Raw genomic sequence first — 13,896 nt, 5'->3', positions numbered from 1 at the left:
AGTGCGTGACCCTCTGCTGCACTGAAACTTTCTTTCAGTAGGCTAAATGGTTTTTACTAATTCCCCATATCACTCACTCTATTGCTACTATTTTTTTTTATGGAGTGGTCAAACAAACCAAGAAAGCAATGATGGTCATATGCTATTCCAACTTATAGGAAATGAAAAGTCAGTTAATTACAAAAAAAAAAGTAAATTAGCCCCCTGTGGTTTAGAGAGAGGCTTGAGATAAATCATTAAAGACAAATACAACACAGCATAGGTGTTTCATTGCCCTCTGAATTTTTGTTTGAGGTGTGACTGTTCTGTTTGTCTTCTGACTCATTCCCTTGGCTTCACCCAGTATAAAACTTCTGAAAAAACAGGGCTAGAAAATACTTGTTCATACACCTAACCCTCCAACTGCTCTCCTTTTTATTTAAATTGCTTAGCTAAGCAATTCTGTAGATGTGCAGTCACTCAGTGTTTCACAGATTAGCTAATACTCTTCATTTTTTTTTGCTTTTTACACTGTGTTTGTTTACACAGCTTGTTTTCATGACTTCCATGGTTTTCCTCTAAGCTAGATGCTTAGATGGATGCACAGCAGCAACTGGGCTTAAATGAAGCTGACAAGGAAATTTTGACATAGGAAAATATTTCTGTGAATATACCCATCTTTAAACAAACTGGCCTTTCAGCTAGCGGCAAGGCCCAGTTTACACTGTAAATGACTAGTTCCTGACAACCAAGTGCAAGTGTATGCAGGCCTTGATCTTGCACAGCTTTGTGAAGGGAACCTCTTCCATCAAAGCTCAGTGTCTCTGCACTACTCGCCAGCAGAAACACATACTTAGCGGGTGTCACTGTCAGACAGACTTGTTACAGTCAGAGACCTACAGCTCCAGGAGAGGGGTGAAACTGATTGCTAAAAGTTGTGTTAGTGGTTTCCAAGAAGTTATGACTATTTCAACTACTGGAGAGTACGAGAAGTCTGAAAGTTTTCCACATGCCAGAAGCAGATGCGGCTGCCAATTTCTAACACACTGAGCCCAAGGAGATCACAAAGCTTACAGTGAAACACCTTATTCAATAAATTGGATGTATTTAAGTTTTTAAAAGGTTACATAAAGTGTTGCTGTTTTGAGAGCCTAAGGGACCTTATTATCAAGGTACATACAGTTTCATAGTTATCAGTTTGGCAACTAAATGCTTATCTCAGTAATTTCTTAAACTCATGTACAATTATTTGGATTTTAATTCCCCAGCAGATCCTTTAAACCTAATGAATTCTCAGTTTATTTTAAAAGATGTAGTACAGCATAGTGGTAGATAAGCTCTCTTTTCTTACACTAAAATCATAAAGATTCCTACTTGGAGGACAGTGGGAATTGTTACTTGTAATTTATGTATGCCTAAGGTTGTTATGGTTGTCTCTGTATTACTTGTTTTGTATGAGAATTTTCACACTTTCTTTGTAATACTTTTGGCAGGTCTGTTCTGTCTCATCTATGTGTTATTTTTACAAAATTATTACAATTACATATATGGAAAATTAAGTCATAAAAGACTACAAGAGGCTATAAGATATCCTACAGCTATGAATTCCTTTTGACCATCCAGCTTGGAAGGAGGTCCACAAGCTCCATGCATAGGCTTCTCTAAAGTTCCACTAACTACAATAGGAAAACTTTCCTAACATAGAATTTAATTCTTTTTACAAAGTTAGTTTCTTATTGTCTCTCTCATGATGACAATGCAGAAAAATTGATCACTGATCCTATCTATGCACAACCTTTTTCTTTTTTTCTTGAAAGACTTATGTTCTCTTCCTCTGTCTTTTTTTTCCAGACTAGAGAAATCCAATTCCTTGAGTATTTCCCCAGTGACAACAATTTCTAAGTCTCTTATCATCCCTCTTGTTCACCTCCTGGACAACGGGCTTAATATGACAGAACAGAAGCAATTTAACAAGGATTTAGTGTTATGCTGAATAGTAATTTTCAACAAAATACAACAGCCTGATCAAATATCTATTGAACTGCAAAAGAAAATTATGTTTTAGAACAGGCTTCCAGGACCAGTTCTCATACTAGTATTCAACCACAAAATGAAAGCAAACCCAGCATTACTAGCAGCTAACAGTATTCTTATAATATGTAGAAATCATTGCTTCAGAAAAAACTTTTGTTTTGGTGGTGAGGTGTGTTCTACATGGAGCCATCTCCATCTACATCTCCGAAGTGTTAAAGGCTCCAGAATATGAAGTGTAAAATGACATACCTGAGAGATACTGCATTAGGTCCATAGATCTCTCTCACTGCTGTTAAATCAGCCTCCAGTTGTGGGTGCTTGTGAAGTTCTCCATCATAGCTAACCTACCAGCAAAAAAAATTGCTAAAAGTTTTCATTTATTTCATCATTGGTACGTACATAGGATCCCAAAATTTTCCCCAACATGATGTGCTCAGGTGTGTAGGAATTTCTTAACACCATGCCCAAGAGGGATGTGCTGACACAGTCCAACATTGAAGCTTTCTGACTCTCCTAAACCATCTGCGATACACAAAGCAGGAACCCCAAATCTAAATCCCTCAGGACCGAGATGTCTTAAAAACCACATTATATGGAGTATCAAACTATTCAAAATAATGCTTTCTACATGCTGCTCTCTGCTAGGAAGAGGCTGTGATTTCAAAGAAGAAAATTTAGAGACACATAGCTATGATCTGGCAAAACAGAATACCCCACTATGGCGTTTTCCATCCCTGAGTCAGTGCCACAGCCATGCTGACGTACGCAGAGCAGGCTGCCTGAGCTCTGTATATCTGCATTTGAAGAATGTTCTGTAACTGAAGCCCATGAGAGAGGGAGAAAGTGCGCAAAGGCAGGAGTATTACTGTTTCAGTTCCCTGTTCTCGTTTGCAAATGTACAGAGATTCAAAGTAAGAGCTAACAAAGAGTCTCAGAAAAAAGTGAATATAAAAGCTAAAAAATCTGATAACTTTCCTGTATCTGAAGAGTCTGTGTTTAGAAAGTCTTAGTATTTAATCTGAGACCTGATTCAGATTATTCTGTCCCATATAATGACAAAAGGTTGCATTTTCAAAGGAGATTAAGTGATTTACCAACCTAAATCCCATTGAAAATCAATAGGACTTAGGCTATTGAATCACTTAACTACTTTAAAGTATTTATCCATTAAACCTTTAGGGAGGATTACAAGCAGGTGCATAGGAAGCAGATACAAACATTTAATTTATGAGCAAAAGGTCGTATCTTGTTTTCACTGCCCATCAAATGACATTTCCCATTTTCCATGATTCTTGTTTCATCATCAGTTCTTCTCTTGCCTTTCCATCCCCAACCACTCGTAAATGTTAACACTACCCCTGACCATCACCTTTTCTAACTGTGATGATCACACACACAAATACACTGGCATCTATAAATTGCTCTCTAGTTGTTAAAGTAAACATAGGGTCAAAGACGCTCAGAAATCACTACCTCAATGTTAGACCCCTTTTCCTAGAGATTTGCTGTGGGAAGAGACTCACGTGTCTCAAAACAAGTACTTACCTAATTTTTTACTGATATACAACGTTTTTTTAAAAAAAATATATTATTGAATCCTTATACACTTGAGTGCTCGTTTGTATGGGTCACTCATACAATTATTACATTAAAAAAAGGACTATTCTTTTTTGTCTCGAGGAGCTTTTCCATTCTGGTTTCCCATTTATTTCTTGAGTGATACTCAAGATATCTCTCTCCTACACATCCCTCTAATTCTTCGGAATTGCTTCTTTTTGACCATGGAATTTCTAATCCAATCTCCAAAGTAGTCTTTTATATTCTCTGCTGTTAAACATAGTTTCAGAGGTGTCTTGGGCTATTTTTGTAAGTCTGTCCTCTTTTATTTTACTTTTCCAGTATTTTATATTTACGATGTTCACAAAAATCTGTTATTTTATTTTCACTGGTGATGTAATTATAATTTAATTCCCTTCTTGGCCTGCTATTATTCCTGAAGTTAAATGTACTGTGTTAAAAAAATTAGAATGTAAAATAATATAAAGCTTCCACTTCAAATGTAAGGTAACTAAATTTTAATACTACTGTAATACCTATGAGACAGCTGGTTTAGGTTTGCAAAATGATTTGTCTCTGTATTTATTCTCCATAGACAGTGTTAAAATTTATTTGGGCACTGACAGATACCCTCCAGGAAATCCAGTCACACTGGTTCAAGAAGATTGCACTTCCAGCTGTCTGCTCCCTTCCTTCGTCTTGAGGTTACTGCCCTTTTTGTAGGGTTGAAAAACAAGGCCAGCGTGCACAACTCATCATCACAAGGCAAAACAGATTTTTCTTCTCAGACAGATAATAAACTAAGACACTGGGCTTTGCAATGAAGTGTGTGTACACAGTCCACTCCAATATTCCGTAGGGCCATGACACCTGGTAGCTGGTGTGAGACAACTATTGCCAAAGTGAATGTCAATTATTTATGAGTCAATTATTTTCTGACACTGAAAATGCACTCTTTCACTTCCAGTTCCAGTGTTGCTTTTGACAGCTTTTCAGGGCTACACTTTTGCTGTAAAGGACCCGCCTGTTATTTTGTTTTCTAACTAACTGCAGGCTGCGGCGGGCTGTGCAGCAGAGCGGGGCTGGCAGTGTCACTCTCACCAGCGTCGCACACGGGGCTCCACACTGAGCCAGCAGCCACTTTCAGAAGCATTGACCTCATTTGCTAAAATCTTATCAATAAACTGTCCTAATAATAACATAACTGATGAACGACACCTCTTGGGCAACAGCCAGATTAAAAAGAAACAAAACCTGAATTGAGACTAAGTGTGCAGCATTCTACTGACATCCCAAAAAGATATGAGAGATTTTTATTTGCCAACACATAACAGCATGGCATAATAACTAATTCTGTTGAGAGAACAACAAGCAAAGACAGAGCAAGACAGTCATCTTAAAAAATATTCTGCATTTTTCAAGGTGAATTTAGCAGTAGAGTCCAGAAAAAGAAGGGACTGTTACCTAGATCATAAATTTGTTTTGAAATAACAATTTTTATCATTAAATTACAATGCTGTAAATTTTACAGAATGTCAATCCTCCACAAGGATGCAGCTTTGTATCCTGTCTGATTTCCCATTTGTATTGATAACAGAACATGTGCTAAAGAGTAAATAATTATTTCCTGGAAGTAAACAATTGATTCCTTTTTCCAAACCTATTGAAAAATGGCTGCTTATTTCTGTGCTTACTGCTTCATAATTATAAAAGCAATGATCTTATTATAAGTTTGAAATAACTACACTGTACAATATATTCAATATTCCTTCTATAAAATAGTACATAAAATACTAATATACATACTACATTATATAGCTTACTAAGTACACAAGAAATTAATCATTATATATTTATAATGAAATGAACCACAGAAGCTATCAAATGTTAACATTCTGAACGCTATGGAAAAATATCTCCTATTACCTGTCCTCCATAATAAAATTCTTCAGAATCATTATCTCCTTCAGAATCCTCTTCAACTGTACTGTTATGCCTGGACTCCTTAATTAAAAAGGAAAGTTAACAATGATACAGACGACATGTTTTGGTCTTGCATTTATACTTCTAATTATGAATACTGCAGCTCTGTAGTTATAAATAAGCCCTTCCTGCTCTGTTGTCTTTTTAGAACAGTACTATAGGTTTGTTTGGTCAATGATGAAACAGCAGACAAAACCTGTACCAATAAACTGGGCACTTAAAAACACCCTGAACATATGCTGGATAAATATTTCTGGGTATAGAATAGGATGGTATTCTATGTAACCAGAGAAACTGTGAGAATGCACATGAATATTTCATTCTGTGCTTCTGTACAGAGCAATCGGAATCAAGACTTATATGATAAAGCTGAAGTCAAACCAAATATAAATTAGCCATCCAGTGGTGTTGGTTTAAGGAACTAGTTCTAGTGCAAGAAAGAGAATTTTTAAGTTTCTTTCCATGAAAAACTTTCTCACACATTTCTGCTTCATTATTATTTTCAAATTGAAAAGTATTATGAACTTGTTGCCAGAAACATTCAAACTAAATTTTATGGCTAAGTCCATAGGACTTAAAAATGAAAGGTCAGAAAGTAATATGCTTACCCAAGTAAAACCTGCTCTAAATAGGCTGGTCTGTGAACAATTGCACTCAAGAAAATAGACCTGATCATGATACAGAGTGAAACTCAGCATGAGCTAAGTATTATATTCTGCTTCTTTCCAATGAAACCTTTACTTATTATTATGTAATCATTTAAAGATATTAATACTTGTCTCCTACAAACCATTTGTAATTCTTAGGCCCTACACTGACAAGAAGCCCCCAAAGAATAATTTCAGAAATCGTAATTTTTCAGTTCAGTCTGAACATGATGTACTTATTACATATTTTTACTTACATCCTGTATAAAACTGCCATAATGGAATAAATAAAGAAAAAAAAAGTCGAAGAGTAGAAGTTACTCCTAAATCTCATGCATTCATAAAAGTCAAGTATACCATTATCATCAATTTCTATGGTCAGACATTCTCACTGTATTTTTCTGCTTTTGCCCCAAAATTCATGCTGTATTCACTGCATGTATATGGAGAGCAAAAATTTTAATTCAGCCAATTTCACAGCAATTTTTGAAGACAAAGGATAAAAAGCATTTCTGCTTCTCCTTTGCTGAAGAGAAACATTAAGTGACTTTAGTCTTCTTTGTTTAATAATAGCCTTAGCTCAACAGGAAGTGTGTTTTAAAACAGAACTCAAATGAACGCAAATTCAGTGCAAGCTAAAGAGAAATGAAACTCTCACACTAGAAGAGTGACGAACCCAGCCTATCCTGTCCAAAACCTGTAACTGCCTGGCCAACAGAAATGGTCAGTGTTGAAGATTTCTATACTACATTATTTTCCCAGTACTTACATCCTTAAGTACCTTGTTCAATTAAAAAAAATAGCTGAAACTCTGTCCCATGAAGCTAACTTTTAATCAACTTTTAATCAAAAAGATAAATTATTACTGTGCTTGAAATGTCTAAATCAAACTATATATATATATATAAATCCATTATCATGTGTGCCCATGGTTATCTCTCTTTTCCAGGATCAAATACAGATCTGAGATTAAAAAGCAGTAACAAAGAAAAATGAACTCCAAATTCAGAACCATTCTTATTCAGGAAAATCCTGAAGTTAAGCACTCTGGGTACAGTGCACAATTTCTTGCCTGCAACTAGAACAGATGCAGAACTTCCTTTAAGACCATAATGCTGTCAGCGCCCATGGACCTCATGCTACCACCATTTCTCTCTTGACTTAATATCAAGAAGAAATTCTGACAAAGATACGACATAAACAAAACTGGAAGGCCTTAATTTTCCAGATGCTACTCATGGTGAATAGCACCTTGAAGAGTCCCAGAGACTCAAGCAGGATTGCTGCAGGCCACAGGAATAAGTAGGGAGCTGAGAAGCTGGACGTGGTCCTGTGTGCAAGACTATGTTACAAGGTAACAGCATCTTGATCAGCATCCCTACGCACATCTACATTTCTAGAGCAGACAGGGTCTATGCCACTGTTCAACAAGCAGGGATATAAATATCAAAACTGCATCTGATAGGGTGACAGTATCCACGTTCCAGCTAAGCCATGTGGTGTTGAATCCCCCAAGGAAATGCAAAGAAGTGTGTCCACCTTCTAAAACATGCAAACCCTCAGTTTGGGTAAGTATGCTTTTAGTACATGCTATATGTTCATATTTAATTACTCTCTGTAATTAATTTGTCTTTTGTTAAAAATATACATATAAAAACTACATACCTCTCCATTTTCTCTTTGTAATTTTGATTTTATGGATAAGCAGTAGTTGACATCGCTGGTTTTCCTTAATTCTTAAAAAAAGAGGAGAATAAGGAACATTCTTGAAAATGTGAAATAACTTTGCACATGCAGAGCTGAAATACATACTTGGAGTAGGGTTTTATTCTATCTTAAATGACAAGATTTATTTATTTTTAAATTACAGACATATCTGCAATATAAATTTATGTTAAAGGCCTGACTATAATGACCGTTTTTATTTTTGGGTGCCACTCCACCAACTTCAGTGAAATTATTCTTGATTTACATTAGTACAAATGAGATCAGAGACTGAAGATCATATTAGTTTTCCAATGGAATTCAAAATAATTCTGTTACGTAAAAACGCCCTAAAGCATTGTAATAATAATAAAAAGACTGCAAAGTCAAGTGCTCCTATCTGATGAACTGCCAGAATTAAGACTGCTCTATGCAGTCTTTCCCCTGAAATCATCAGGGAATTTAGTTGCCTAAACGTGAAACAAAACAAAACACCTCTGTGGGGTGTATACAGATCTTCATTATCTATTGTATAAAAGTGTGTAGATCTCTGAAAAGCATGCCCTTTCATGTAAAACACGGAAATAATTTCAAGTGAAGAGGATTCCAAAATTTCTTATTACTGGAAAAAAAACTATTTTTTTCTATAGCCTTATTTTCTGAAAAGGCTGAACAATTTTGTTTCAAATTTTCTGAAATAATTCAACAGAGACAATGGTTGCTACAAACAATTTCATCCCCAGTGATGAAGATTTAGTGAGGTTTTAAGCAAGTGAGCATGAGAACTTATAATTGGGAAGTGTTAAGCACCTTAACTGGATTCCAGGAGAAATGTGCTAGCACAGACTGCAAGACATTAAAAGAATAAAACACATTCTGCCTACACAGTTGTGTTGATCCCAGAAAGAAGTATTTTAATTGCTTCTATTCTCAAATGTGGGACAATACGCTACAGCAAGTCTATAAGGAAATTTCAAGATACATAGCATTAACACATCTCTATGTAAGTGTACAGTCTTGTCTTTTCTCACCAAATGTGAAATCAGTAAAACACTTGTGATTTAAGATTACCTGTAGCAATTTGGTGGAAAATTACTGGGATTGGCTCTGTTGTAACTAACACATCTTCATCGTTATCTGAACTGGAAACATATGTGTTATCTACAAAAGAAAGACAGGTTGCATATTGAAGTCCAACAGTGCTACATCACTTCCCATGACACCCATGCCATGTTCACTCCTATATCATAGGGAACTCCATCCCAGATAGTAAGGGAAGTTCAGTACAATAATCCTCCTGGCATCCTTTTTTTTTTTTTTTTTCCTCTGAGTTTGCTAATAACAACAAAAAAATGTCAGAATGGGAAACCCAGACCAAATTTTCTGAGCAATACCCCATTAATTCCAATGTTGTGCTGTTCACAAATGATCAGAAGCACTGCTCAAATCATCCCACGAAGTTCACGGAGGCTGAGCCAGCCTTTTCCCAAATAAAAGCTTCCTTGGGGTTTCTTGCCTGTCTGACACTAAAACTCAAGCTGGGGCTGGTGAGCAGAGTAAAGGTAGGATCCAGAGCTGGGTGTTAATAAAACACTATGAAAAACATCTATGCTCAGTTTGGCTTATTCTACAGAAGATGTTTCATATGTCTTATAATTACTGGAGAACTTTCCTTCTGCCTGGTGCAGGAAAAAAACATCTTTCATCCAACCATCCAACTTAACAAAAACCTATGGATTTGAATCTGCAGAATCTATTCTGAGCTTTCTTTCACAATTTGAAGTTAGGGGAAGATATTATATTTGTGATTTTTTTTCTTTTGCTTTTGAAACAGTTCTTTAGTAACAACCAGCAAGGAGCAGTACTTTTTATTTTCTATCTGCAGAGGCTAACTTTGTGTGAATTGTTGAACTGCCTATGACGGTAATAAAATTTTGTTTTCTACTGATCTGGGCTGAATCGGAACTTATGCTCTTGAGCAGAAACGTTGACAATTACTATAATAATGAGAGAAATAAGAGAACTGAAACGAGGACTTGATCTACCCCAATGCTGTCCACTCTGGCCCCACTTCGCCAAAGGGCATAAAATCGTGCGTAATTTTAAGCCTGCTGCTATGCCTGGGTCTTTTTGCCTTTGACTACAGTGCTTCCAGTGAAGTGTTACAAATGGAGCACTAATTTGTAAGTAACGCAGGTAATATCATTTGTTTTACAGAGGTTCTCGAGGCGGCAGCCAGAGCAGAGCCTCTGTGGCGGTGGTGGTTCCCTCAGGTGCGTGGCAGCTCCTTGCGGACGAGCACACGGGGCTTTCCCAGGACACAGCCACCCTGTCATATTCTCACGAATGTGCCATGTCTGACACCACCCCACACCTTCGCCCAATCTCTGCTGCGTTTTCCACCATGTCAGTGCTGTTTCGGCGCTTTCCCAGGCTTGTGGCATGATGCTACCAATCTGAAGCAGTACAAGCAAAGTCCTCATGTGGCTCTAAATATACATAATACAAGGTATATAGAGATGGATGAAAAGAAATCCAAATGCTAGAACTTGTTGCTGTAGTGTATGAGAATGCAGGAAACATGTATGAAACTGTAGGAAATACGTCTGTGCCATACCAAATATAGAATATACATATATGGAAAAAGAAAAAAGGACTATTCAGTAACAGTTTGAGATATTTTTATTATTTTATTATACTTTTATGTCCACTCTTTGTCATTCTTTCTTGGCAGCTGGATAATAATTTTTTACTGCCAAGTTTAGTTTTCCTTTTCCATTGTTGAACACTTTTTTTTTTTTTTCTTAACTTCAGTCATTCTCAGGAAACTTGAAATTAAGACACTGCTTTTGGTTTATTGCCTTCAGCCTCTACAAAGCTGTACCCAGGAGCAGCTCTACCCTTTAGCAGAGCCCACCTGAACCTAATGCAGGGATGCAACAACTGCCCACTGCCAAAGTGCTTTTTTCTATCACTGCTGCTGTCAAAGGAGTTTTAAGAAGAGGGTGTTTCTGTTCATGTGAATGTAATGCATAAATCACTGCAATAATACACAGCAGCAGTTCTGTAAGTTTTTGACAGCCAGCATATATCACTTTGAACATTGATTCATTAGCAAAATGCCTGCTACTGTGATGGTTCTCACAGGAGTCATGATCGATTCATATTAATGGAACTTTAGTCTATTCATTGATGTGAAAGTCTACCTGCTCCTGAGGAGCACGTTTTTCCCCTAGTTTTATCCATATTATGAGAAAATGGTTACAAAGTTTCTTTCCTGAAACTGTTATTATCCGTCTCTAAAATTTTCATTGGTATTTTCATAATTTCAGCAATGTATAAATAACTTTGAGATATTGCTGTCTCAACAGCATTCCTATTAAGTTCTTCAGGGTGTCTTTATGAGCATACTTTTAGCTTTTGCTTACAATTATGAAACTTTCAAATACCTCCCATTATATAAAACTGTCATGTCATATTTCAGTTCTTATAGCTATGATTTAACACTTAGTTGTTTCTAAGCTTTTGGTGCAAATATGAACCACTTCAGCTATAGCATCATACCGTTATCAGTGCCAAAATGCTGCTGCTACACACATAACACAATGCAGAGAGCTAAAATATATTCCGTGTCCAAAGCTGCTCTTATGGTATCTAAAATTCATTTGCCATGGTATCACTTCTAATCGAACAAACACCAGATGTAGAGTAACTTAATTTCTTCTATTTTCATATATTTACTAAATACACTAGCAATTTATGTGACGATCAACTCTGACAGCCTTCTCCTGAATTTCCAAATTCAATTCACTGTGTATTACACACTCTCAGGCTCTAAGGATATTAATTTGATACGTCACAAGCTAAGGGAGTCAAGTCTTGATCTGAAAAGACTTATCCTGTGATATTTTGTTTGATAGGTAAATACTCTTCTGAACTCCATCAACTAGTAGCAATACTTGAAGATCATTTTGCAGTTGAGGAAGATACCAGCACAGAGCTTTCAAGGCATGACACCCTGACACATCTCTGAAACATCCCTTAAAATACATTCAAGAGAAGAGACTGTCACAGTCAGCAGTAATGTTAAGTTAGAGGTTTAGTACAAAGACAGATGAAGGAGTCTAGTTAGGCCCAAAGCTGTAAAATGACAAAAAGGCATTATGATTCCTAACACTGTAAACATCCTTCATCACAAAGCAAATGAGATCAGCTCTTCTACTGACTTGAAGGCTTAGCTGTTCATAATGAAAATCCCCCTCAACAAGCTATCTACAATGTAAAATGCACAAATTCTAGTTCACTTTAAAATACAGGGGTTGATAGCAGAGAATATTCAGCAAGTTTTAGTGACACTAATTTAAAGTCACTCAGCCCTGTAGAACATCAGACCATGCTGCATACAGTAAAAGAGGTTTCAGCTTTGTCAGACACAAGTTTTCCAAGAAATAAGACCTCATTTGGTGTGGGACTCACTGCTGGTTCAACGCTCTGGTTTTGTGTCTTAGTGTACTGATTCCTGAACACTAAGTTCTGTGCCTTTGCAACAGTACACACCCTAAAATGAATAAATCCATTGTCAACATTTTATAAAAGAAAAGGTTAATGACATACGATGCAGATTTCTTCCACTGTTTTCTCCTTTTTTCACTGTCATGTCAATGGAACAGTCAATCAATCAAGTTACAACTGGTATGACTGTGTTTCTCCAATTATTACATGCTTAATAGCTGAGGATTAGTAGCAGTTTTTCCACTATTTTTTTTTTACTGGTGAGAGAAAATGTCTCTCAAACACTGTGAGCATTGTTTCACAAAATCCACTCTGTTTAACATCGGTACTGAGTCTGACTTCTCTCTGCATTTGCTTCAAACATTGGTTCTGTGAACAGACACAGTACACTCCAGCTATCACAGAACAAGCTAAAAGCTTTACCTTTTCAGAGAACCTAAAAGAAATAAAAATACTTATTTTAGAAATATTACAGATGTTATGGATAATGATCAAAAAGGCCAGAGGACTTCATATCACTTAATATACTTACACTGATGTAGAATATGCTTAAAAAGGGGGGGAGGGGCAATCCAACAGTATGAACATGAAACTTCACTTAGGCACTTCCTTGTCTACCTTTATCCAGACTTCCCTCTTCTACTTCTGCTAATCTCAATGCCACCAGCAGTATTCATGCAGTGTCTGCATGACACAGAAATAAAAGAGATGTGGAGCTACTGGAGTAAGTCCAACAAAGGGCTGAGATGATTAAGGGACTGGAGAATCTCTCATACAACAGGACTGGGACTATAAGCCAGGACAGCAGGAGAGAACCTTATCAATGCATTTAAGCATCTGAAGAGGGGACTGCAAAAGGGATGCGGCCAAATGCCTTTTAGTGATGCCCAGTGATAGGGCAAGAGGCAATAGGCACAAACTGAGAAACAGGAAGTTCTCCTGGAACATAAAACTTCTTTATTGTCAGGATGACTGAGTTGCCCAGTGAGACTGACTCATCTTGAGCAAGATGGGTTGGATATTCGACCTTTCCAACCTTAACCGTTCTGTGATTCTGTTAAATAAGCTAGCTGAAAAATTCCTTCTTCCCTTGCTTGGTTGTCTTCCACATGGGTCATTCCCCTTGTCTAGGGTCACCATGCTCCTGCCAGCTTGCCACAGGTTATATCAGGGAGTTGGGAACGAGCAGCTAGGAACAGCTCTACAAGTTTATGTTACTGAGACATACACATACACAACCCACAGGTCCAGCAAACTCTGAGGAGTAACAAAACACGTACCACAGGCTTAACTTTAAGAACATGGGCAGTTTCATTAAGGCCTGACACAGTGAAGAGCTTTGCTGGACAAGTGCCAGACTGCTCAGCCTCTTGAAAGATCAAACCTTATCTTGCCAAAGAGGAATTGAGCACTTTCAGATCTCTGACACTGATGGCTCCTGACACTGAAAGCATCACAATCCCTGGCCTCAGGAAACTTG

The 13,896-nt window shown here is 37.1% G+C and overlaps 1 protein-coding gene across 1 annotated transcript in view; it reads right to left on the bottom strand.

Moving 5' to 3' along the window:
- Nucleotides 1-13,896, bottom strand: part of PARP8 (poly(ADP-ribose) polymerase family member 8) — a 103,948-nt gene that overhangs the window by 39,701 nt on the left and 50,351 nt on the right. Inside the window, exons 4-7 of the mRNA XM_088540322.1 lie at nt 8,976-9,065; nt 7,866-7,936; nt 5,497-5,574; nt 2,263-2,357 (exon numbers count right to left, since the gene is read on the bottom strand). Coding sequence (XP_088396448.1) covers nt 2,263-2,357; nt 5,497-5,574; nt 7,866-7,936; nt 8,976-9,065 — 334 coding nt within the window. The remainder of the gene's footprint in view (nt 1-2,262; nt 2,358-5,496; nt 5,575-7,865; nt 7,937-8,975; nt 9,066-13,896) is intronic.

This window comes from Tinamus guttatus, unplaced genomic scaffold, assembly GCF_059628265.1.
Source record: "Tinamus guttatus ecotype Peru unplaced genomic scaffold, ASM5962826v1 Tinamus_guttatus_pri_ptg000059l, whole genome shotgun sequence".
In the NCBI taxonomy this organism is placed as follows: Eukaryota; Metazoa; Chordata; class Aves; order Tinamiformes; family Tinamidae; genus Tinamus; species Tinamus guttatus.
Note: the sequence above shows the minus strand (reverse complement) of the source record. Positions and strands in the feature narration are given on the sequence as shown.